Source organism: Oncorhynchus masou, chromosome 13 (assembly GCF_036934945.1).
Source record: "Oncorhynchus masou masou isolate Uvic2021 chromosome 13, UVic_Omas_1.1, whole genome shotgun sequence".
NCBI lineage: Eukaryota > Metazoa > Chordata > Actinopteri > Salmoniformes > Salmonidae > Oncorhynchus > Oncorhynchus masou.
Window position 1 is genome coordinate 77,119,275 of NC_088224.1, and position 23,630 is coordinate 77,142,904.

At 41.8% G+C, this 23,630-nt stretch overlaps 1 protein-coding gene across 1 annotated transcript in view; it reads right to left on the reverse strand.

The window, feature by feature from the left end:
- LOC135553090 (eukaryotic translation initiation factor 4 gamma 1-like) overlaps positions 1 to 23,630 on the reverse strand; it is a 72,810-nt gene that overhangs the window by 30,954 nt on the left and 18,226 nt on the right. Inside the window, 1 exon segment of the mRNA XM_064985187.1 lies at positions 3,193 to 3,332. Coding sequence (XP_064841259.1) covers positions 3,193 to 3,332 — 140 coding nt within the window.

Consider the following 23,630-nt stretch of genomic DNA (forward strand, 5'->3'; position numbering starts at 1 on the left):
TATTAGCGCGCACCCCGCTAACTAGCTAGCCATTTCATTTCGGTGACACCAGCCTCATCTCGGGAGTTGATAGGCTTGAAGTCATAAACAGCGCAATGCTTGACGCAAAAGGAAGAGCCGCTGGCAAAACACACGAAAGTGCTGTTTGAATTAATGCTTACGAGCCTGCTGCTGCCTACCACCGCTCAGTCAGATACTTGTATGCTCAGACAAATTATATGCAACGCAGGACACGCTAGATAAACTAGTAATATCAACCATGTGTAGTTAACTAGTGATTATGATTGATTGTTTTTTATAAGATAAGTTTAATGCTATCTAGCAACTTACCTTGGCTTACTGCATTCGTGTAACAGGCAGGCTCCTCGTGGAGTGCAATGAGAGGCAGGTGGTTAGAGCGTTGGACTAGTTAACTGTAAGGTTGCAAGATTGTATCCCCCGAGCAGACAAGGTGAAAATCTGTAGTTCTGCCCATGAACGTGGCAGTTAACCCACGGTTCTAGGCCGTCATTGAAAATAAGAATGTGTTAACTGACTTGCCTAGTTGAATAAAGGTGAAAAAAAAAGAGAAAAAAAAAAATCGGCCAAATTGGTGTCCAAAAATACCCATTTTCCGATTGTTATGAAAACTTGATTCCGATTAATCGGTCGACCTCTAGTAGTGGTAGCCAGGTGGAAAGCATGGCCAGACGTAGAAAAATGCTTATTGAAACTATCAATTATCATAAATTTAATCGGTGGTGACAGTGTTTCCTGTCCTCATTGCAGTGGGCAGCTGGGAGGAGGGCTCTTATTCTCCATGGACTTCAGTGTCCCAAAAATTTGGGGAATTAGTGCTACAGGATGCAAATTTCTATTTTAAAACGCTAGCCTTAGCTTTCCTAACTGACTGAGTATATTGGTTCCTAACTTCCCTGAAAAGTTACATATTGCGGGGGCTATTCGATGATAATGCGGAACCCCACAGGATGTTTTTGTGCTGGTTAAGTCTGGGGTAAACCAAGGGCTATATCTGTTCTGAGTTCCACATTTTTGAATGGGGCATGCTTATTTAAGATGGAGATGAAAGCACCTTTGAAGAGCAACCAAGCATCCTCTACTGATGGGATGAGGTCAACATCATTACAGGATACCTGGGCAAAGTCGATTAGAAAGGCCTGCTCACTGAAGTGTTTTAGGGAGCGTTTGACAGTGATGGGGAGAGCGTTTGACTGCGGACCCATTGCGCACGCAGGCAATGAGGCAGTGATCGCTGAGATCCTGTTTTAAGACAGCAGAGGTGTATTTAGAGGGCAAGTAGTTCAGGATGATATCTAAGACGGCTGAATGGGGTCAATAACAAGCAGCAACAGTGAGACTTGTTTCTAGAAAAATTGATTTTTAAAAGTCGAAGCTCGTATTGTTTGGGCACAGACCTGGATAGTATGACAGATAGTGGGACTGGAAGCTCAGGGGGCCTCTCTTGAAGGACCATCAGCAGCATGGGATGATGCCGCTTGGCTGGCCAAAGTCCACCCCAGCTATGACAGCATGCTCCCACTGCCAGTGATAAAGCAACCAGGCCCAACGTACCATACAGAGCACAGGTACACTGGAGACTAGATCAGACTAGTCCAACCATACAGAGCACAGATCCATTGGCTGGAGACTAGAACAAACTAGTCCACCGTACAGAGCACAGATACACTGGAGACTCAATATACACTGAGTGAGAGTGACCAGGTGAAAGCTATGATCCCTTATTGATGTCACTTGTTAAAGCCACTTCAATCAGTGTAGGTGTAGGGTGAAGGGGAGGAGACAGGTTAATTACAGGAGGATTTTTAAGCCTTGAGACTATCGAGACATGGATCGTTTGTGTGTGCCATTCGGATAAAAGATGCCTTTGAACGGGATATCGTAGTAGGTGCCAGGCACAACGGTTTGTGTGTGTCAAGAACTGCAATGCTGCTGGGGTTTTTCCACACAACAGTTTCCTGAATGGTCCACCACCCAAAGAACATGCAGCCAACTTGACAACTGTGGGAAGCATTGGAGTCAACAATGGGCCAGCATCCCTGTGGAATGCTTTGGACACCTTGTCGTCTGTGCCCAGACAAATTGTAGACTGTTGAGGGTAAAAAGGGGGTGCAACTCAATATTAGGAAGGTGTTCCTAATGTTTTGTACACTCAGTGTATGCCTGCTGCAGAGAGACAAGAGAAAATAGCTGACAACATGTTGGCTCACTATTTAAAAATAAGGGTAAGCTATATGATGAAAAATACCGGAGTTTTGGCACAGATACAGCAGACTAGCGCTAGCTGACGCTACCTAGCAAATGTGTAAAAAATATATATGTTACACAAATTGATACTTTGAGTCACAGTATGATATAATATTAGTCCAAAATAATAACTATCATTTCCCCCCTCCCCATCACTAAGACATACCTGATGAATCCAGACCAGCAGAGGCACACTAGTACTACAGCCCTTAGGAACATGCTCCAGTCACACAGCAGTTCAGTAATACAGTTCATCGCGTTAAAAAGTTATCCATTTCAAATCAAAAACAAATGTAAATCATGAGTAGACCCATCTAGAATCCCCCCTGGACAGAATGCAACACTTTCCCACAGCACAGTGTGGTTTATAACGCAAGTCCTCTCGTTACCATGGCAACGTGTCATGTCACATCCACGAGAGTGTAAGACGGCCTGACAGGAAGACACAGTAGACCAGTTTTGTAGACCAAAACTGCGCTGTGCACCTTCACAGTGGATGGTGGGGGAAAGGAATCAGTGCTGGATACACCTTGCTGACAAACTAGACTTTTTATTTTTATATTCACACACATTATTAGCACAGTCCTTACCTTTCTTTAAAACATGAGAATCACAGAAGTTTTCAAACCCTTCTCTGCATGAGTGGGAACATTGACTGACATATAACATCAGACCCCTAATGTTTCTTGGTGGGTGTTTCCAGTTGTGTTACTTGTCCATTCTGGGATCAGGATACCTGATTGTCTCATTGAGGAGAGGTGCTACGTGGGCTGGCCTGTAGTCCAGCAGTTAGCGTCGCTGGCCCTATGGGTTCCAATCCAACTCACTGACCTTATGCTCCTCCTATCTCTCCTGTCTTTTCTCTAATATCCTATCTGCTAAATAAAACCACAAAATGAAACAGTAGAGGTGGGACGATGAGTTTACCTGTACCTGTTTGCGCTCCCTTTTGGGGTGGATCTGTTGCTGTGGAGGTGGTTGCTGCTGCTGGGGGGGAGGGTTCATGATGACCGGAGCCGCCGGCACTGAGGACGTGTACTGCTGTTGGGCCGGGTAGTATGCCCCTGCTGTGGACAAGACAGAGAGAGAGTTGTCCCACAAACTTTAAATTAGCACGCAAGTAGTCGTGAATGTCAGCACTTTTGGAAATCACCAGCAAAATGCCATAATTTTAGTGTCAACATATGTGTTGTGAGAACAGCTGCAGTACTAACCACTATGAGAAGCACTTAAATACATCCTCCGTACTAATTCACCAGCTGTGGCAGATTGTCAGAGTAATTTCACAATTGAAAAGGAAACATCACAGTTTTTCTAGTTTATATTCATTTCCAGCACCACCCCAACATCAACATATGAGAAAATGTAATGTTTCTTTGTTTTGAAGTAAAAAAAGATAGCGGAAGATAAGTGTCTCCAATGACAGCATGGGTGTGCTTCGTGTGATTTTGACCAATTGTGAATAGGCATTGGAAACACTTATCTTTCGCTATGTTTTTTACTACAAAACAGAGAAAACTCCACATACAGTGCCGTGAAAAAGTACTTGTCCCCTTTCTAATTTTCTCTACTTTTTTATATTTATGATACTGAATGTTATCAGATCTTCAACCAAAACTTAATATTAGATAAAGGACACCTGAGTGAACAAACAATTACCTTATTTAATGTATTTAATGTACAAAGTTACGCAACACCCAATGCCCCTGAGTGAAAAAGTAATTGCCCCCTTACACGGGTGCACCTCAGCCACGCTCAAGGTAATAAACGATATCATAACCACCATCGATAAAAGACAGTACTGTGCAGCCGTCTTCATCGACCTTGCCAAGGCTTTCGACTCTGTCAATCACCATATTCTTATCGGCAGACTCAGTAGCCTCGGTTTTTCTGATGACTGCCTTGCCTGGTTCAACAACTACTTTGCAGACAGAGGTCAGTGTGTCAAATCGGAGGGCATGCTGTCCGGTCCTCTGGCAGTCTCTATGGGGGTGCCACAGGGTTCAATTCTCGGGCCGACTCTTTTCTCTGTATATATCAATGATGTTGCTCTTGCTGCGGGCGATTCCCTGATACACCTCTACAAAGACGACACCATTCTGGAAACTTCTGGCCCGTCCGTGGACACTGTGCTATCTAACCTCCAAACGAGCTTCAATGCCATACAACACTCCTCCTCCAACTGCTCTTAAACGCTAGTAAAACCAAATGCATGCTTTTCAACCGTTCGCTGCCTGCACCCGCACGCCCGACTAGCATCACCACCCTGGATGGTTCCGACCTTGAATATGTGGACATCTATAAGTACCTAGGTGTCTGGCTAAACTGTAAGTTCTCCTTCCAGACTCATATCAAACATCTCCAATCGAAAATCAAATCTAGAGTCGGCTTTCAATTCCACAACAAACCTCCTTCACTCACACCGCCAAACTTACCCTAGTAAAATTGACTATCCTACCGATCCTCGACTTCGGCGATGTCATCTACAAAAAAGCTTCCAACACTCTACTCAGCAAACTGGATGCAGTTTATCACAGTGCCATCCGTTTTGTCACTAAAGCACCTTATACCACCCACCACTGCGACCTGTATGCTCTAGTCGGCTGGCCCTTACTACATATTCGTCGTCAGACCCACTGGCTCCAGGTCATCTACAAGTCCATGCTAGGTAAAGCTCCGCCTTATCTCAGTTCACTGGTCACGATGGCAACACCCACCCGTAGCACACGCTCCAGCAGGTGTATCTCACTGATCATCCCTAAAGCCAACACCTCATTTGGCCGCCTTTCGTTCCAGTTCCCTGCTGCCTGTGACTGGAACGAATTGCAAAAATCGCTGAAGTTGGAGACTTTTATCTCCCTCACCAACTTCAAACATCTGCTATCTGAGTAGCTAACTGATCGCTGCAGCTGTACGTAGTCTATCGGTAAATAGCCCACCCAATTTTACCTACCTCATCCCCATAGTGTTTTTATTTGTTTACTTTTCTGCACACCAATATCTCTACCTGTACATGACCATCTGATCATTTATCACTCCACTGTTAATCTGCAAAATTGTAATTATTCGCCTACCTCCTCATGCCTTTTGCACAATGTATATACACTTTATTTTTTTCTACTGTGTTATTGACTTGTTAATTGTTTACTCCATGTGTAACTCTGTGTTGTCTGTTCACACTGCTATGCTTTATCTTGGCCAGGTCGCAGTTGCAAATGAGAACTTGTTCTCAACTCGCCTACCTGGTTAAATAAAGGTGAAAAAAAAAAAAAAAAAACTGGAGGTGCCACCTTTAGTTGCAATGACTGCAACCAAATGCTTGCTGTAGTTGTTGACTTGTCTCTCACATTGCTGTGGAGGAATTTTGGCCCACTCTTGCATGCAGACCTACATTAACTCAGCGATATTTGGGAGTTTTCAAGCATGAACTGCTCGTTTCAAGTCCTGCCACAACATCTCAATAGGGATTATGTCTGGACTAGGCCATTCCAAAACATCTAATTTGTTGCTTTTTAGCCATTTTCATGTGGGCTTTATTGTTCATTTTCGATCATTGTCTTGCTGCATGACCCAGGTGCACTTCAGATCACAGCCTGACATTCTCCTGTAGAATTCTCTGCCACAGAAGAATTCATGGTTCCTTCTACTAAAGAAAGGCATCCAGGTCCTGTGGCAGCAAAGCATTCCTAAATTGTCACAGGATTGTGGAATGCAGTGTTTGGTTCTCGCCAGGTATAAATGGGACCCATGTCATCCAAAAAGTTACACTTTTAAAACATCTGCCCATAGAACATTCTTCCAAGAGTCTTCATGATCATTCAGGTGCTTTTAGGCAAACTTGAGTCAACTTTTTGGACGACATGGGTCCCATTATGCCTGGCGAAAACCAAACGCTGCTTTGAATACAGTGCCTTCGGAAATATTCAGATCCCTTGACTTTTTCCACATTTTGTTACGATACAGCCTTATTCTAAAATGGATTAAATAAAAACATTTACACACAATGCCCCATGATCACAAAGCAAAAACAGGTTTTTTAGAAATGTTTGCTAGGTTAAAAATAAAACCAAAATAACTTATTTCCATAAGTATTCAGACCCTTTGCTATTAGACTCGAAATTGATCTCAGGTGCATCCGGTTTCCATTGATCATCCTTGACATGTTTCTACAACTTAATTGGAGTCCACCTGTGGTAAATTAAATTGATTGGACATGATTTGGAAAGGCACGCACCTGTCTATATAAAGTCCCACAGTTGGCAGTGCATGTCAGAGCAAAAACCAAGCCATGAGGTCAAAGGAATTGTCCGTAGAGCACTGAGACAGGATTGTGTGGAGACACATCTGGAGCAGGCTACCAAAATAATTCTGCAGCATTGAAGGTCCCCAAGAACAGAGTGGCCTCCATTCTTAAATGGAGAAGTTTGGAACCACCAAGACTCTTCCTAGAGCTGTCCGCCTGGTCAAACTGAGCAATCAGGGGAGAACGGTCTTTGTCAGGGAGGTGACCAAGAACCCGATGGTCACTCTGACAGAGCTCCAGAGTTCCTCTGTGGAGATGGGAGAACATTCCAGAAGTACAACCATCTCTGCAGCACTCAACCAATCAGGCCTTTATGGTAAAGCGGCCAGCCACTCCTCAGTAAAAGGCACGACAGCACGCTTGGAGTTTTCAAAAAGAGATACAACTTTTTTCCAGCACCAGACTATGATCGATAATGTCAAAAGCCGCACTAAAGTCTAACAAAACAGTCCACAGACAAATTTTAGGCCCTAGGCATCTAGGGTAGATTTGAGAGGAATGTATTGGCATCAAGAAATACATCAGGAAATGGTTCCAAGCCTATCAGAGAGCAATGTTTAGCCATCCAATCTCTTCAGATCTACAGTGGGGGGGTACAAGTTTTTGATAACCTGCAAAATTGGCAGTGTTTACTACTTACAAAGCATGTAGAGGTCTGTAATTTTTATCATAGGTACACTTCAACTGTAAGAGACGGAATCTAAAACAAAAATCCAGAAAAACACATGATTTTTAAGTAATGAATTTTAATTTTATTGCATGACATAAGTAATTGATACATCAGAAAAGCAGAACTTAATATTTGATACAGAAACCTTTGTTTGCAATTACAAAGATCATATGTTTCCTGTAGTTCTTGACCAGATTTGCACACACTGCAGCAGGGATTTTGGCCCACTCCTCCATACAGACCTTCAGGTTTCGGGGCTGTCACTGGGCAATACAGACTTTCAGCTCCCTCCAACGATTTTCTATTGGGTTCAGGTCTGGAGACTGGCTAGGCCACTCCAGGACCTTGAGATGCTTCTTACGGAGCCACTCCTTAGTTGCCCTGGCTGTGTGTTTTGGGTCATTGTCATGCTGGAAGACCCAGCCACGACCCATCTTCAATGCTCTTACTGAGGGGAGGTTGTTGGCCAAGATCTCGCGATACATGGCCCCATCCATCCTCCCCTCAATATGGTGCAGTCGTCCTGTCCACTTTGCAGAAAAGCATCCCCAAAGAATGATGTTTCCACCTCCATGCTTCACGGTTGGGATGGTGTTCTTGGGGTTGTACTTCTTCCTCCAAACACGGCGATTGGAGTTCAGACCAAAAAGCTCTATTTTTGTTTCATCAGACCACATGACCTTCTCCCATTCCTCCTCTGGATCATCCAGATGGTCATTGGCAAACTTCAGACAGGCCTGGACATGCGCTGGCTTGAGCAGGGGGACCTTGCGTGCTCTGCAGGATTTTAATCCATGAAGGCGTAGTGTGTTACTAATGGTTTTCTTTGAGACTGTGGTCCCAGCTCTCTTCAGGTCATTGACCAGGTCCTGCCGTGTAGTTCTGGGCTGATCCCTCATGATCATTGATGCCCTACGAGGTGAGATCTTGCATGGAGCCCCAGACAGAGGGTGATTGACCGTCATCTTGAACTAATTCCATTTTCTAATAATTGCGCCAACAGTTGTTGCCTTCTCACCAAGCTGCTTGCCTATTGTCCTGTAGCCCATCCCAGCCTTGTGCAGGTCTACAATTTTATCCCTGATGTCCTTACACAGCTCTCTGGTCTTGGCCATTGTGGAGAGGTTGGAGTCTGTTTTATTGAGTGTGTGGACAGGTGCAGTTAATACAGGTAATGAGTGGAGAACAGGAGGGCTTCTTAAAGAAAAACTAACAGGTATGTGAGAGCCGGAATTCTTACTGGTTGGTAGGTGATCAAATACATATGTCATGCAATAAAATGCAAATTAATTTCTTAAAAATCATACAAATGTGATTTTCTGGATTTTTGTTTTAGATTCCGTCTCTCACAGTTGAAGTGTACCTATGATAAAAATTACAGACCTCTGCATGCTTTGTAAGTAGGAAAACATGCAAAATCGGCAATGTATCAAATACTTGTTCTCCCCACTGTATATATTAAGTGCCTAGGGAGTATGGGCTAGGGGTTGTTCCTGGACCAGAAGCAATTAAGGTAGGCCATAGGACCATGACAGCACTCCCTCCTCGAGTTGCCTGCCCATTATCGACCCATGCCCCACCCCAGTCTTTTCCACATTCACACAGAGATCCCAAATTCCAACACTCCATCTTCAGAAATACATGACTCCATAATTCATTAGTCTTACCTGGTCTTTCTAGACCTGAACTTCCAAGGCCGTCAGTGACAGTATGAACCAGTCTCCTCCCACTCACACATATTCCCCTCTTCTCTCACAGAACAAAAACTTACGGAAGTGGCCTCTGAATAGCACACATTTCAGTCTAACTCACATTATTGAGTCTGCATTGTTGACCAAGAAGAGCACTGACTAAATTTAGTCAAAACCCACACCGAGAGGGGAGGGAGAGGGGGAACATGCACAAAAAGAGAAAGCAAAGGGAACAAGACTTTCTTGGAGAGTTCCCCTCCCAGTAAATAAGAGCTTGAAATATGAGTCACGACGAGAGGGAGGGAATGGGGAGCAGGGGGGGGAGAGTGGGCTTAAAGGAGACGGTGTAACCAGACCGCATCACATAGTTACCCTCAGCCTGCTGGGAGCTCATCCTAGAGGCACAGTTCCCCAATCTCAACGGCATCCTGAGAGTGTGAGAGAGAGGAGAACACAAGGGGGAGAAGAGGGTATCGTCTCTGAAGTCCTCCTCCTCTCCTGTCTACAGCTGACTTATCCCCTCAACTGCTTAAGTCTTTTTACTACTCTCATCTGTCATTTGACCTCTCTCCGTTTCACCCCCCTCTCGCTCCCTCTTGTTCCGTCTCTCCTTCCCTATTTCTCTCTCAACAAGTAGCCCAAGTCTCCCGGGGTCAGCAGTGTGGAGATGCAGAGGAGAGCTGTACACCATGAGAGAGAGAGAGAGGAGAGAAACACACCTCTTTAATTTTTATGGAAGTGATCTGGGCTTCCAGCTAGGTCAGGGCCCAGGACGTAGGTGGGGTGGGGGGTTAGTAAATCAGTCAGCTGTGGGCTAAAAATAAACCCCTCCCACCCGTATCTCATCACCACAAAGCCCCTCCCACCCGTATGATCACCTGGCCATGAGCCGTGATCATGTTGCCAGTACCACCTAATGGATCGGAGGTATAGAGCATGTATTCTATGGCTCTACAGAATATGCTGCTTATGCCAGTTTTCCACTGCGGCGCTCAGTTGAATGCTACTCCTGTCACGACTACAGCTCTGCTGTGGAAAAACTTGGCAGACCCAAACCATGCCTTCCACCTCCAGGAGGCTGTATTGACGACACAGAGTAAACCTACTAGTTCACCAACAGAGGGCCCAAACAAACACTTATCGTATTCACACTGAAATATGCAAGCAGAAGCCAACTGTATTTCCCCCCAATTTTCGCACAAATTAAGTCTGGTTAAATTTAAAAAAGAAAACATGTTGCTGTCTCATCAGGGCTCTAGTGTGTGTGTTGCTGAAACCAAGTTCTCGTCTCCTTGTCACATGACTAGTGAAGAGGGTTGTGTGTCAGACTGACCTCAGGACATGAGACTTCTGGAATAAAGAGTGACACACACATACCATGACAACCTTACGACGAGTCTGATAAAGATGCAACAACCATACGACATCCTAAAAAATGAACAGACCATGCACACATTTTATAGGATGACGATCATACCTAAAGCAGAGTGAAGCAAGTCTCAATAGCCCCACTGCAGATTTACAACTTGGGCTGTGGTCTTTACTAGAGGTCGACCGACTATGGTTTTTCAACACCGATACCGATTATTGGAGGACCAAAAAAGCCGATTACGATTAAATCGGACAATTTGTATTCATTTATTTGTAATAATGACAATTACAAAAATACTGAATATACACTTATTTTAACTTAATATAATACATCAATGAAATCAATTTAGCCTCAAATAAATAATGAAACATGTTCAATTTGGTTTAAATAATGCAAAAACAAAGTGTTGGAGAAGAAAGTAAAAGTGCAATATGTGCCATGTAAGAAAGCTAACGTTTCAGTTCCTTGCTCAGAACATGAGAACATATGAAAGCTGGTGGTTCCTTTTAACATCAGTCTTAAATATTCCCAGGTAAGAAGTTTTAGGTTGTAGTTATTATAGGACTATTTCCCTCTATACCATTTGTATTTCATTAACCTTTGACTATTGGATGTTCTTATAGGCACTTTAGTATTGCCAGTGGAACAGTATAGCTTCCGTCCCTCTCCTCGCTCCTCCCTGGGCTCGAAGCAGCAACACAACGACAACAGCCACCATCGAAGCATCGTTACCCATGCATAGCAAGGGGAACAACTACTAGAAGGCTCAGAGCAAGTGATGTTTGAAACGCTATTAGCACGCGCTAACAAGCTCGCCATTTCACTTCGGTTACACCAGCCTCATCTCGGGAGTTGATAGGCTTGAAGTCATAAACAGTGCAATGGTTGAAGCACAACGAAGAGCTGCTGGCAAACGCACAAAAGTGCTGTTTGAATGAATGTTTAAGTGCCTGCTTCTGCCTACCACCGGTCAGTCAGATACTTGTATGCTTGTAGGCTCAGTCAGATTATATGCAACGCAGGACACGCTAGATAATATCTAGTAATATCATCAACCATGTGTAGTTAACTAGTGATTATGATTGATTGTTTTTTAGAAGATAAGTTTAATGCTAGCTAGCAACTTGCCTTGGCTTACTGCATTCGCGTAACAGGCAGTCTCCTTGTGGAGTGCAACGAGGGAGAGGCAGGTCGTTATCACGTTGGACTAGTTAACTGTAAGGATGCAAGATTGGATCCCCCGAGCTGACAAGGTGAAAATCTGCCGTTCTGCCCCTGAACGAGGCAGTTAACCCACCCTTCCTAGGCCGTCATTGAAAATAAGAATGTGTTCTTAACTGACTTGCCTAGTTAAATAGGTCAACAACAAAAAAATTAGAAAGGGAAAAAGGAGGGGAAAATCATCAAATCGGCACCCAAAAATACCCTAGTTAATCGGCCATTCCGATTAATCAGTCGACCTCTAGTCTTTACATACATTACGGCCAACTAATATACACAAAGCATGTGGACACCCCTTCAAATTAGTGGTTTCGCTGATACACCCATTGCTAACAGGTGTATAAAATCAAGCACACAGCCATGCAATCTCCATAGACAAACATTGGCAGGAGAATGGCCTTAATGAAGAGCTCAGTGACTTTCAAAATGGCACCGTCATAGGATGCAACCTTTCCAACAAGTCAGTTCGTCACATTTCTACACTGCTTAAACTGCCCCGGTCAACTGTAAGTGCTGTTATTTATTTTCTCTCAGGGGGTGGATCGGCTTTAATATTGCGGGTAGATTCCATCAATGTAATTGTCTACATCATTTCCAATCCCCCATATATTTTTTGGGTCTCTCTGGCTCTCCACATAAACATTCGTACACACACAAACATTCATACATACAGTGGGGCAAAAAAGTATTTAGTCAGCCACCAATTGTGAAATTTCTTCCACTTAAAAAGATGAGGCCTGTAATTTTCATCATAGGTACACTTCAACTATGACAGACAAAATGAGAAAAGTTTTTTATTTTCCACCATAATTTGCAAATAAATTCATAAAAAATCCTACAATGTGATTTTCTGGATTTTTCCCTCATTTTGTCTGTCATAGTTGAAGTGTACCTATGATGAAAATTACAGGCCTCTCATCCTTTTAAGTGGGAGAACTTGCACAATTGGTGGCTGACTAAATACTTTTTTGCCCCACTGTATACACAGAAACATTCGTACACACACAAACACATAAACAAACACTTTAAGAATATACCTTTCTTATTCCCCGCAAACCCTACCACCCCTCCCCCAATTGGAGTAAACTAATAAACAATAACAATTAGGCTTCTACCTTCAGTTTATACACATTTTACAGACACAATCTATTTAACAAATAGTTTTATTTTATTAGAATTTTAGTCCTGGCATTCCAACATTTCTGATGTCCATCCAGTTCTATTCGTAACTGTGCTATTTCACAAAATGTCTGAACCTATATACATTTTACAGACCCTGTATGTTTTACATTGGTTATCTTGTTGTTATTAGTCCCACCCTTCAGCTCCTTTCAACCCCTCCGATCTCTTAACGCCATCCATTTTGGATTTCTATTTGCCATATATCTTTCAACTGCACTGTGATGCTTCACAAAAGTAGTGAACCTTTCTATTCTCATAGCTTCTACAGATTGTAAAATAAAGATAAAAATGTTGGCTAAAATAATGACTATATTATTGATCGATTGACTATGACTTTTAAAATCACCCAGTATTGCCATCTGGAGCATTAGTTCTAAGTAAATGTTGCAATTCTTCAGCCATTCCTGGCCCTAAGACCAAAAACGAGCTACATATGAACAGCACAAAAATAAATGATCTAATGACTCTGCCTCCTCGCAGCAAAATCTGCAGAGCTGGGAAGATTGTATCCCCCATATATATATATATATATATATAACCAACTTGGTTGCAAGAATTTTGTATAATAATTTAAATTGAAAAATGTTAAGTTTTGAATCCGGCGTTGTATTTGCGTGTCAATTCATAAACCGTGTGCCACGGAATCAGTACATCGAAAATCTCTTCCAAACTATTTTTCAATGTATATGGCAACGCTGTCCATTTTTTGGTCCTTAGACCAACTTGATTTATGTTTTTATTTATAACAATATTCTTTAACCATTTATGGTCTTTAACTTCTTCGACATAGGGGGCGTTTTAAACAAGATATTTTGTCACGAAAAGATGCTCGACTATGCATATAATTGACAGCTTTGGAAAGAAAACACTGACGTTTCTAAAACTGCAAAGATATTGTCTGTGAGTGCCACAGAACTAATGCTACAGGCGAAACCAATATGAAATTTCATACAGGAAATGCCCCAGATTTTGAATGCGCTGTGTTCCAATGTCTCTTTATATGGCTGTGAATGCGCCAGGAATGAGCCTACACTTTCTGTCGTTTCCCCAAGGTGTCTGCAGCATTGTGACGTATTTGTAGGCATATCATTGGAAGATTAACCATAAGAGACTACATTACCAGGTGTCCGCTTGGTGCCCTCCGTCAAAATTATTGTGCTATCTCCAGCTGCGTCCACTTTTCCATTGGGTACACAAAAGGCTAAGCTTGTGAGCCGATATATGTATTTCATTTCATTTGCGATTTTCATGAATAGTTAACGTTGCGTTATGCTAATGAGCTTGAGGCTATGATTACGCTCCCGGATACGGGATTGCTCAACGCTAGAGGTTATTGCAGAGCCGACAAACAAGTTCCTTACTTTCCCCCTAGTACTTGCCTCTTCCATTTTTGTGGTAATGCTGCAATTAGTTGGTTGTAATTTTGGGTAGAGCAGACATTTCCATATGTCTGTGTGAGCTGCATGTGTGACATAAATCCACCGGTCCTATTTATGATATCATTTACCAAAATACGTTAAAAAAATTTTTTTATTGAAAAATAAGGATTTATCACCAATTAGTATATTTGAGTTTAACCACGATATCTGTTGTATTATTTGTTGTCTTTTCAGGTGGATTAAACTGAAATGGCAATCAACTTTCTAAGACTTTTTTTTTTTTTAAATAACGATATTTTAGAGATGATTTGGTTTTCAAATAACCGAAAGTGAGCAGTTGTAACCTGAATAAGTCCATGGGTGAGAAATTCTTACTAATTTACAAGAGAACCATTTCGGATTTAAGTATAACTTTTGTATGACTGATGCCTTTAGTGAGGGGTCTAACGCTTTTAATATTTAATGCCCTCCGAATTAATATTTGTTATATAAATAGGCACATTTAATTTTATCTGGCTTGCCATTACAAATAAAATGTAATATTTTTTGTTCATATAATTTAAAAAGCAGGTCACTAGGTCTAGGCAAAACCATAAGCAAACAGGTTAACTGTGATATGACTAAAGAGTTAAATCAGGGTGATTTTTCCACAAATAGACAGATATTTTCCCTTCCATGCTAGCAAGATCTTATCTATTTTTGCTAACTTTCTATAAACATTTATTGGGGTGAGATCATGTCTTTCTTTCAGGGTATGTTTACTAAGTACGTCCACATCCCCGTCAGACCATTTTATTTGGTAAACTAGACGGTAATTGAAAATTTGCATTTTTTGGTGATCCAATACATAATATAGTACACTTATCATAATTTGGTTTTAAAAAAGTATCTAGATCCTCTACGAGGCTGTGCAGGGATTCTGATTGTGGTTTTAAAAGAAAACATGAATCATCAGCGTACAATTACACCATTGTTATTAAGCCACGGATTTCTAATCCCTTAATATTATTGTTGGATTCAATTTTAACAGCTAACATTTCGATGGCAATAAAAAATAGATATGGCGATAGTGGACAACCTTGTTTTACTCCTCGATAGTTTTAAACTGTCTGGGATTTAGCAATTATTTACTAGTTTACACCTAGGGTTACTATACATAACTAACCATTTTAATAAGAGATTCTCCAAAACTGAAATATTTTAGGCATTTATACAGTGCCTTGCGAAAGTATTCGGCCCCCTTGAACTTTGCGACCTTTTGCCACATTTCAGGCTTCAAACATAAAGATATAAAACTGTATTTTTTTGTGAAGAATCAACAACAAGTGGGACACAATCATGAAGTGGAACGACATTTATTGGATATTTCAAACTTTTTTAACAAATCAAAAACTGAAAAATTGGGCGTGCAAAATTATTCAGCGCCTTTACTTTCAGTGCAGCAAACTCTCTCCAGAAATTCAGTGAGGATCTCTGAATGATCCAGTGTTGACCTAAATGACTAATGATGATAAATACAATCCACCTGTGTGTAATCAAGTCTCCGTATAAATGCACCTGCACTGTGATAGTCTCAGAGGTCCGTTAAAAGCGCAGAGAGCATCATGAAGAACAAGGAACACACCAGGCAGGTCCGAGATACTGTTGTGAAGAAGTTTAAAGCCGGATTTGGATACAAAAAAACTTCCCAAGCTTTAAACATCCCAAGGAGCACTGTGCAAGCGATAATATTGAAATGGAAGGAGTATCAGACCACTGCAAATCTACCAAAACCTGGCCGTCCCTCTAAACTTTCAGCTCATACAAGGAGAAGACTGATCAGAGATGCAGGCAAGAGGCCCATGATCACTCTGGATGAACTGCAGAGATCTACAGCTGAGGTGGGAGACTGTCCATAGGACAACAATCAGTCGTATATTGCACAAATCTGGCATTTATGGAAGTGGCAAGAAGAAAGCCATTTCTTAAAGATATCCATAAAAAGTGTTGTTTAAAGTTTGCCACAAGCCACCTGGGAGACACACCAAACATGTGGAAGAAGGTGCTCTGGTCAGATGAAATCAAAATTGAACTTTTTGGCAACAATGCAAAACGTTATGTTTGGCGTAAATGCAACACAGCTCATCACAATGAACACACCATCCCCACTGTCAAACATGGTGGTGGCAGCATCATGGTTTGGGCCTGCTTTTCTTCAGCAGGGACAGGGAAGATGGTTAAAATTGATGGGAAGATGGATGGAGCCAAATACAGGACCATTCTGGAAGAAAACATGATGGAGTCTGCAAAAGACCTGAGACTGGGACGGAGATTTGTCTTCCAACAAGACAATGATCCAAAACATAAAGCAAAATCTACAATGGAATGGTTCAAAAATAAACATATCCAGGTGTTAGAATGGCCAAGTCAAAGTCCAGACCTGAATCCAATTGAGAATCTGTGGAAAGAACTGAAAACTGCTGTTCACAAATGCTCTCCATCCAACCTCACTGAGCTCGAGCTGTTTTGCAAGGAAGAATGGGAAAAAATTTCAGTCTCTCGGTGTGCAAAACTGATAGAGACATACCCCAAGCGACTTACAGCTGTAATCGCAGCAAAAGGTGGTGCTACAAAGTATTAACTTAAGGGGGCTGAATAATTTTGCACACCCAATTTTTCAGTTTTTGATTTGTTAAAAAAGTTTGAAATATCCAATAAATGTCGTTCCACTTCATGATTGTGTCCCACTTGTTGTTGATTCTTCACAAAAAAATACAGTTTTATATCTTTATGTTTGAAGCCTGAAATGTGGCAAAAGGTCGCAAAGTTCAAGGGGGCCGAATACTTTCGCAAGGCACTGTATATAAACGCCATTCGTACTTTATCAAAAGCCTTTTCAAAATCGGCTATGAAAATCAGGCCTGATTTCCCCGATATTTCATAGTATTGTTTCCAGTTCTTGTCTTATATTATCTCCAATGTATCGTCCATGTAAAAAACCTGTCTGATTAGGTTGAATAATATCTGACAATACCTTTTTAATTCTATGCGCCAAGCATTTAGCTAGAATCTTTGCATCACAACATTGAAGTGTAAGAGGCATCCATTTTTTCAACGGACTGGATCTTTATACACACACACCACTTGGATCCTGTTCCAGTAATAATGAAATCAGACCTTGTTGCGTGTCCAATAATCTACAGTTAAGATAGGAGTGGTAATAATGCTAATAATGGTCCTCGGAGTGCATCAAATAAAGTTTGGTAAACTTCCACTGGTATGCCATCCAGCCCTGGAGTTTTCCCAGCCTTAAAGACTTTAATTGCATCAATAAATTCCTCCTCTGTAATTTGGCCTTCACATGAGTCTTTCTGTACAGATGTTAATTTTACATTATTAACAGGAAAAAAATCCATACAATTAGCTTCGGTTAGTGGTGAGGGAGGAGATTGAAACAAAAACATATTCTTAAAGTATTTTACTTCCTCTTTCAAAATATTGTTTGGTGAATCATCCAGGACCTATATACTAGGACCTATATACTGCCATCCAGGACCTATATGCTAGGCAGTGTCAGAAGAAGGCCTAAAAAATTGTCAAAGACTCCAGCCACCCTAGTTAGAGACCTGTTCTCTCTGCTATCGCACGGCAAGCGGTACCGGAGAACCAAGTCTAGGTTCAAAAGGCTTCTTAACCTTTTTGGGATAGGGGGCAGCATTTTCACTTTTGGATGAATAGCGTGCCCAGAGTGAACTGCCTCCTACTCTGTCCCAGATGCTAATATATGCATATTATTATCAGTATTGGATAGAAAACTCTGAAGTTTCTAAAACTGTTTGAATGATGTCTGTGAGTATAACATTACTCATATGGCAGGCGAAAACCTGAGAAAAATCCAACCAGGAAGTGGGACATCTGAAGTTTGTAGTTTTTCAAAGCTTGGCCTACCGAGTACACATTGAGATATGGATAAGGTTGCACTTCCTTGGCTTCCACTCGATGTCAACCGTCTTTTGAAACTTGAATGTAGATTCTACTATAAAGGAGGGGCTCATAAGAGCTCTTTGAGTCAGTAGTCTGGCAGAGAGCCTTGGTCTCGTGACGCGAGCTCCCGACAGAGTTACCTCTCGTTCCAGTGCCTTTCTGAAGACAAAGGAATTCTCCGGTTGGAATATTATTGATGTTTTATATTAAAAACATCCTAACGATTGATTCCATACATCGTTTGACATGTTTCTAAAAGGACTGTATCGGAACTTTTCAAGTTTTTGTCTGGATGAAATGCTTGCGCCTCATGAAGATGGATTACTGGGCTGAACACACTAACAACTGGCTATTTGAACATAAATGATGGAACTTCATGGAACAAATCAGTCATTTATTGTCGTACTGGGATTCCTGGGAGTGCCTTCTGATGAAGATCAAAGGTAAGTGAATATTTATGCTGTTGTTTCTAACTTTGTTAATTCCAAAATGGCGGCTATTCCTCTGGCTGTTTTGGGTTCTGAGCACCGTTCTCAGATTATGCTTTATCCGTAAAGTTGTTTTAAAATCTGACAAGTGGTTGCATTAAGGAGAAGTCTATCTTTAATTCTGTGAAAAACACTAGTATCTTTTATCAATTTTTATTATTAGTATTTCTGCAAAATCACCGGATGTTTCTGAATCAAAACATTACTAAACATAAGGCACCAATGTAAACAGATTTTTGGAAATAAATATGCACATTACCGAACAAAACACACACATGTATTGTGTAACATGATGTCCTATGAGTGTCATCTGATGAAGATCAAAGTTTAGTGATTCATTTTATCTATATTTCTGCTTTTTGTGATTCCTATCTTTGGCTGGAAAAATGGCTGTGATCTAACATAATCATATGTTGTGCTTTAGCTGTAAAGCATTTTTAAATCGGACATGGTGGGTAGATAAACAAGATGTTTATCTTTCATTTGCTGTAATGGACTTGTTAATGTGTGAAAGTTACATATTTCTAAAAAATACATAGAACGATCTATTCCGGATCCAGGAGAATTGTCATCAACTACACTAATTAGCATAGCGCAATGGTCAAAAAATATTACTAGAAAATATTCATTTCATGAAATCACAAGTGAAATATAGTGAAACACAGCTTAGCCTTTTGTTAATCACCCTGTCATCTCAGATTTTGAAATTATGCTTTACAGCCAAAGCAAGACAAGCGTTTGTATAAGTTTATCGATAGCCTAGCATAGCATTATGTTCAGCTAGCAGCAGGAAGCTTGGTCACGAAAATCAGTTAAATGAAATCGTTTACCTTTGATGAGCTTCGAATGCTTTCACTCATGAGACTCCCAGTTAGACAGCAAATGTTCATTTTGTCCCATAAAGATTCTTTTTATAGCCGAAATACCTCCTTTTTTTGTTCACGTTTTGTTGAGAAATCCACCGTAAATTGCGGTCACGACAACGCCGAAAAGAACTCCAAATTAGATCCATAATATCGACAGAAACATGGCAAACGTTTTTTATAATCGATCCTCAAGGTGTTTTTCAAATATCTATTCGATAATATATCAACCGGGACAATTGGCTTTTCAGTAGGAGCAAGAGGAACAATGGCCGCCTTTGTCTATTACGCACAAATCACTGAGAGCCACCACCTGACCACTGACACAATGTTGTCGTTCACGCTCATTTTTCAAAATAAAAGCCTGAAACTATGTCTAGTGGCTGTAGACACATTAGGGAAGCCATAGAAAAAGGAATCTGGTTGATATCCCTTTCAAATGGGCAATAGGGATGCATAGGAACACAATGTTTTCAAAATAAGAGTCACTTCCTGATTGGATTTTTCTCAGGCTTTCGCCTGCATTATCAGTTCTGTTATACTCGCAGACAATATTTTTACAGTTTTGGAAACGTTAGAGTGTTTTCTATCCTAAGCTGTCAATTATATGCATATTCTAGCATCTGGTCCTGAGAAATAGCCTGTTTACTTTGAAACTAGTGTCCCCTAGTTTCAAGAGGTTAATGTGTGAAAGTTACATATTTCGGAAAAATATTTTTGAATTTCGCACGCTGCCTTTTCAGTGGAATGCTGTCGAGGTGTGCCGCTAGCGGAAACCCTGCGCTAGAAAGGTTAACCTCTCTAGGGTAGGGGGCAGCATTCGGAATTTTGGATGAAAAGCATGCCCAAATTTAACAGCCTGCTACTTGGGCCCAGATGATATGATATGCATATAACTTGTAGATTTGGATAGAAAACACTCTAAAGTTTCCAAAACTGTTAAAATAGTGTCTGAGTATAACGGAACTGCTTTAGCAGGCGAAAACCTGAGAAAATCCATTCAGGAAGTAGTTTTTTTGTGGTTTTGTAGTTTTCTATTCAATGCCATTACAGTATACATTGACTTAGGACTCCATTTGCAGTTTCTATGCCTTCCCCTAGATGTCAACAGTCTTTAGAAATCGTTTCAGGCTTGTATTCTCATAAATGAGGGAATAAGACCAGTCTGAACGAGAGGACCCTAACGTGACGCAGAGTTTTTTCAGGCGCATGTGCATTTCTTGTTTACCTTTTATATTGACGACGTTATTGTCCAGTTGAAATTTTATAGATCATTTAAGCTAAAAATCAACCTGAGGGTTGAATATAAACATCGTTTGACATGTTTCTATGAACTTTACGGCTACAATTTGGATTGTTTTGACTGAGTTTGAGCCTGTGGATTACTGAAGAAAACAGAGCTAACAAAAAAGGAGCATTTTGGATATAGAGAGAGTATATCGAACAAAAGTAACATTTATTGAGTAAATGAATGTACTTCGGATTAAAAATGAAATAGCGCCCCCAGAGCATCAACAGGTTAACTTCCTGGCTGATGTCTTGAGATGTTGCTTCAATATATCCACATCATTTTCCTCCTCATGATGCCATGTATTTTGTTGAAGTGCATCAGTCCCTCCTGCAGCAAAGCACCCCCACAACATGATGCTGCCACCCCGTGATTCACGGTTCAGTTAGGGTTGAAATGTGTTCAGAGAGAATTATTTATTTAGCTTGCAATCCTACACTCCCCTTTAAATTTTTCTCCAAACATAACAATGGTCATTATGACAAACACTGTGTAAACAGTTCAAGGTCGGGCTTTTTTTGTTTCATCAGACCAGAGGACATTTCTCCTTGCAATCCCCCTTTTTCTCCAAACATAACAATGGTCATTATGGCCAAAAAAAGTCCAAAAAGATGTGGCTTCTTCCTTCCGGCGCCGACAGAGATGGCCGCCTCGCTTCGCGTTCCTAGGAAACTATGCAGTATTTTGTTTATTATTGTGTTATTTCTTACATTGTTACCCCAGGAAATATTAGGTTTTATTACATACAGTCGGGAGGAACTATTGGATATGAGAGCAACGTCAACTCACCAACATTACGACCAGGAATACGACTTTCCCGAAGCGGATCCTCTGTTTGGTCCACCACCCAGAACAATGGATCGGATCCCAGCCAGCGACCCAAAACAACGGCACTGCAGAGGGGCAGACGGAGTGGTCTTCTGATCAGGCTTCGTAGATGGGCACATCGCGCACTGCTCCCGAGCATACTTCTCGCCAATGTCCAGTCTCTTGACAATTGTGTAGACGGAATTCGAGCGAGGGTTGCCTTCCAGAGAGACATCAGTGATTGTAACATTCTTTATTTCACGGAAACATGGCTCGCTCGGGATACGTCATCAGAGTCGGTACAGCCACCCGGCTTCTTCACGCATTGCGCAAACAGAAACAAACATCTCTCTGGTAAGAAGGGTGAGGGTGTATGCCTTATGATTAATGAGACGTGGTGTGATCATAACAACATACTCAAGTCCTTTTGTTCACCTGACCTAGAATTCCTTACAATCAAATGCTGAACGCACTATCAACAAAGAGAATTCTCTTCAATCATAATTCCGGTTGTGTATATCCTGCCCCAATCAGACACATTGATGGCCCTGAAAGAAGTTAATTTGACTATGTAAACTGGAAACCACATATCCTGAGGCTGCATTTATTGTAGCTGGGGATTAAGTAAATCTGAAAACAAGGCTCCCTAAATTTTTCAGCATATCGATTACGCGGCCCAGGCTGTCAAATCCCTGGATTATTGTTACTCTAACTTCTGTGACGCATATAAATCTCTCCCCCGCCCTCCCCCTTCAATTTTGTTGCTCCCAGCCTATAGACAGGAACTAAAACAGGAAGCGCCCGTGCTTAGGTCTGTTCAACGCTGGTCCGAACAATCGGATTTCATGCTTCGAGATTGCTTCGATCACGTGGACTGGGATATGTTCCGCATAGTGTCGGAAAATAACATTGATGAATACGCCTATTCGGTAAGCGCGTTTATTAGCAAGTGCATGGGTGATGTTGTACCCACAGCGCCTATGAAAACATTCCCCAACCAGAAACCGTGGATTGATGGCAGCATTCGCACAAAACTGAAAGTGCGAACCACTGCTTTTAATCAGGGCAAGGTGACCGGAAACATGACCGAGTACAAACAGTGTAGCTATTCCCTCCGCAAGGCAATCGAACAAGCTAAGCGGCAGTATAGAGACAAAGTAGAGTCTCAATTCAACGGCTCAGACACGAGAGGTATATGGCAGGGTCTACAGTCAATCATGGACTACAAAAGGAAAACCAGCCCTGTCACTGACCACAATGTCTTGCTCCTATACAAACAAAACTTATTTGCTCACGTTGAGGACAACACAGTGCCACTGACATGGTCCGCAACCAAAACCTATGGGCTCCTTCACTGCAGCCAACGTGAGTAAAACATTAATAAACGTTTTCACCCTCGCAGGGCTGCAGGCCCAGACGGCCTGCAGATCAGCTGGTGTTTACAGACATATTCAATCAACCCTTATGACAGTCTCCTGTCCCCACATGCTTCAAGAGGGCCACCAATGTTCCTGTTCCCAAGAAAGCGAAGGTAACTGAGCTAAATGACTATCGCCCCGTAGCACTCACTTCCGTCATCATGAAGTGCTTTGAGAGACGAGTCAAAGCCCATATCATCTCCAGCCTATCTGACACCCTAGACCCACTCCAATTTGCTTACCGCCCCAAATGGTCCACGGACGACACAATCGCAGTCATACTGCCCTAACCCATCTGGACAAGAGGAATACCTATGTAAGAATGCTGTTCATCGACTACAGCTCAACATTTAACACCATAGTACCTTCCAAACTCGTCACTAAGCTCGAGACCCTGGGTCTCAACCGGGTCCTGGACTTCCTGACAGGCCACCCCAGCCCTCTCCTGTACTCCCTGTTCACCCATGACTGTGTGGCCATGCACGCCTCCAACTCAATCATCAAGTTTGCGGACGACACTACAGTGGTAGGCTTGATTACCAACAACGACGAGACGGTCTACAGGGAGGAGGTGAGGGCCCTCGGAGTGTGAATAACCTCACACTCAATGTCAACAAAACAAAGGAGATGATCGTAGACTTCAAAAACAGCAGAGGGAGCAGCCACCTATCCACATCGATGGGACAGAAGTGGACAAGGTGGAACGTTTGAAGTTCCTCG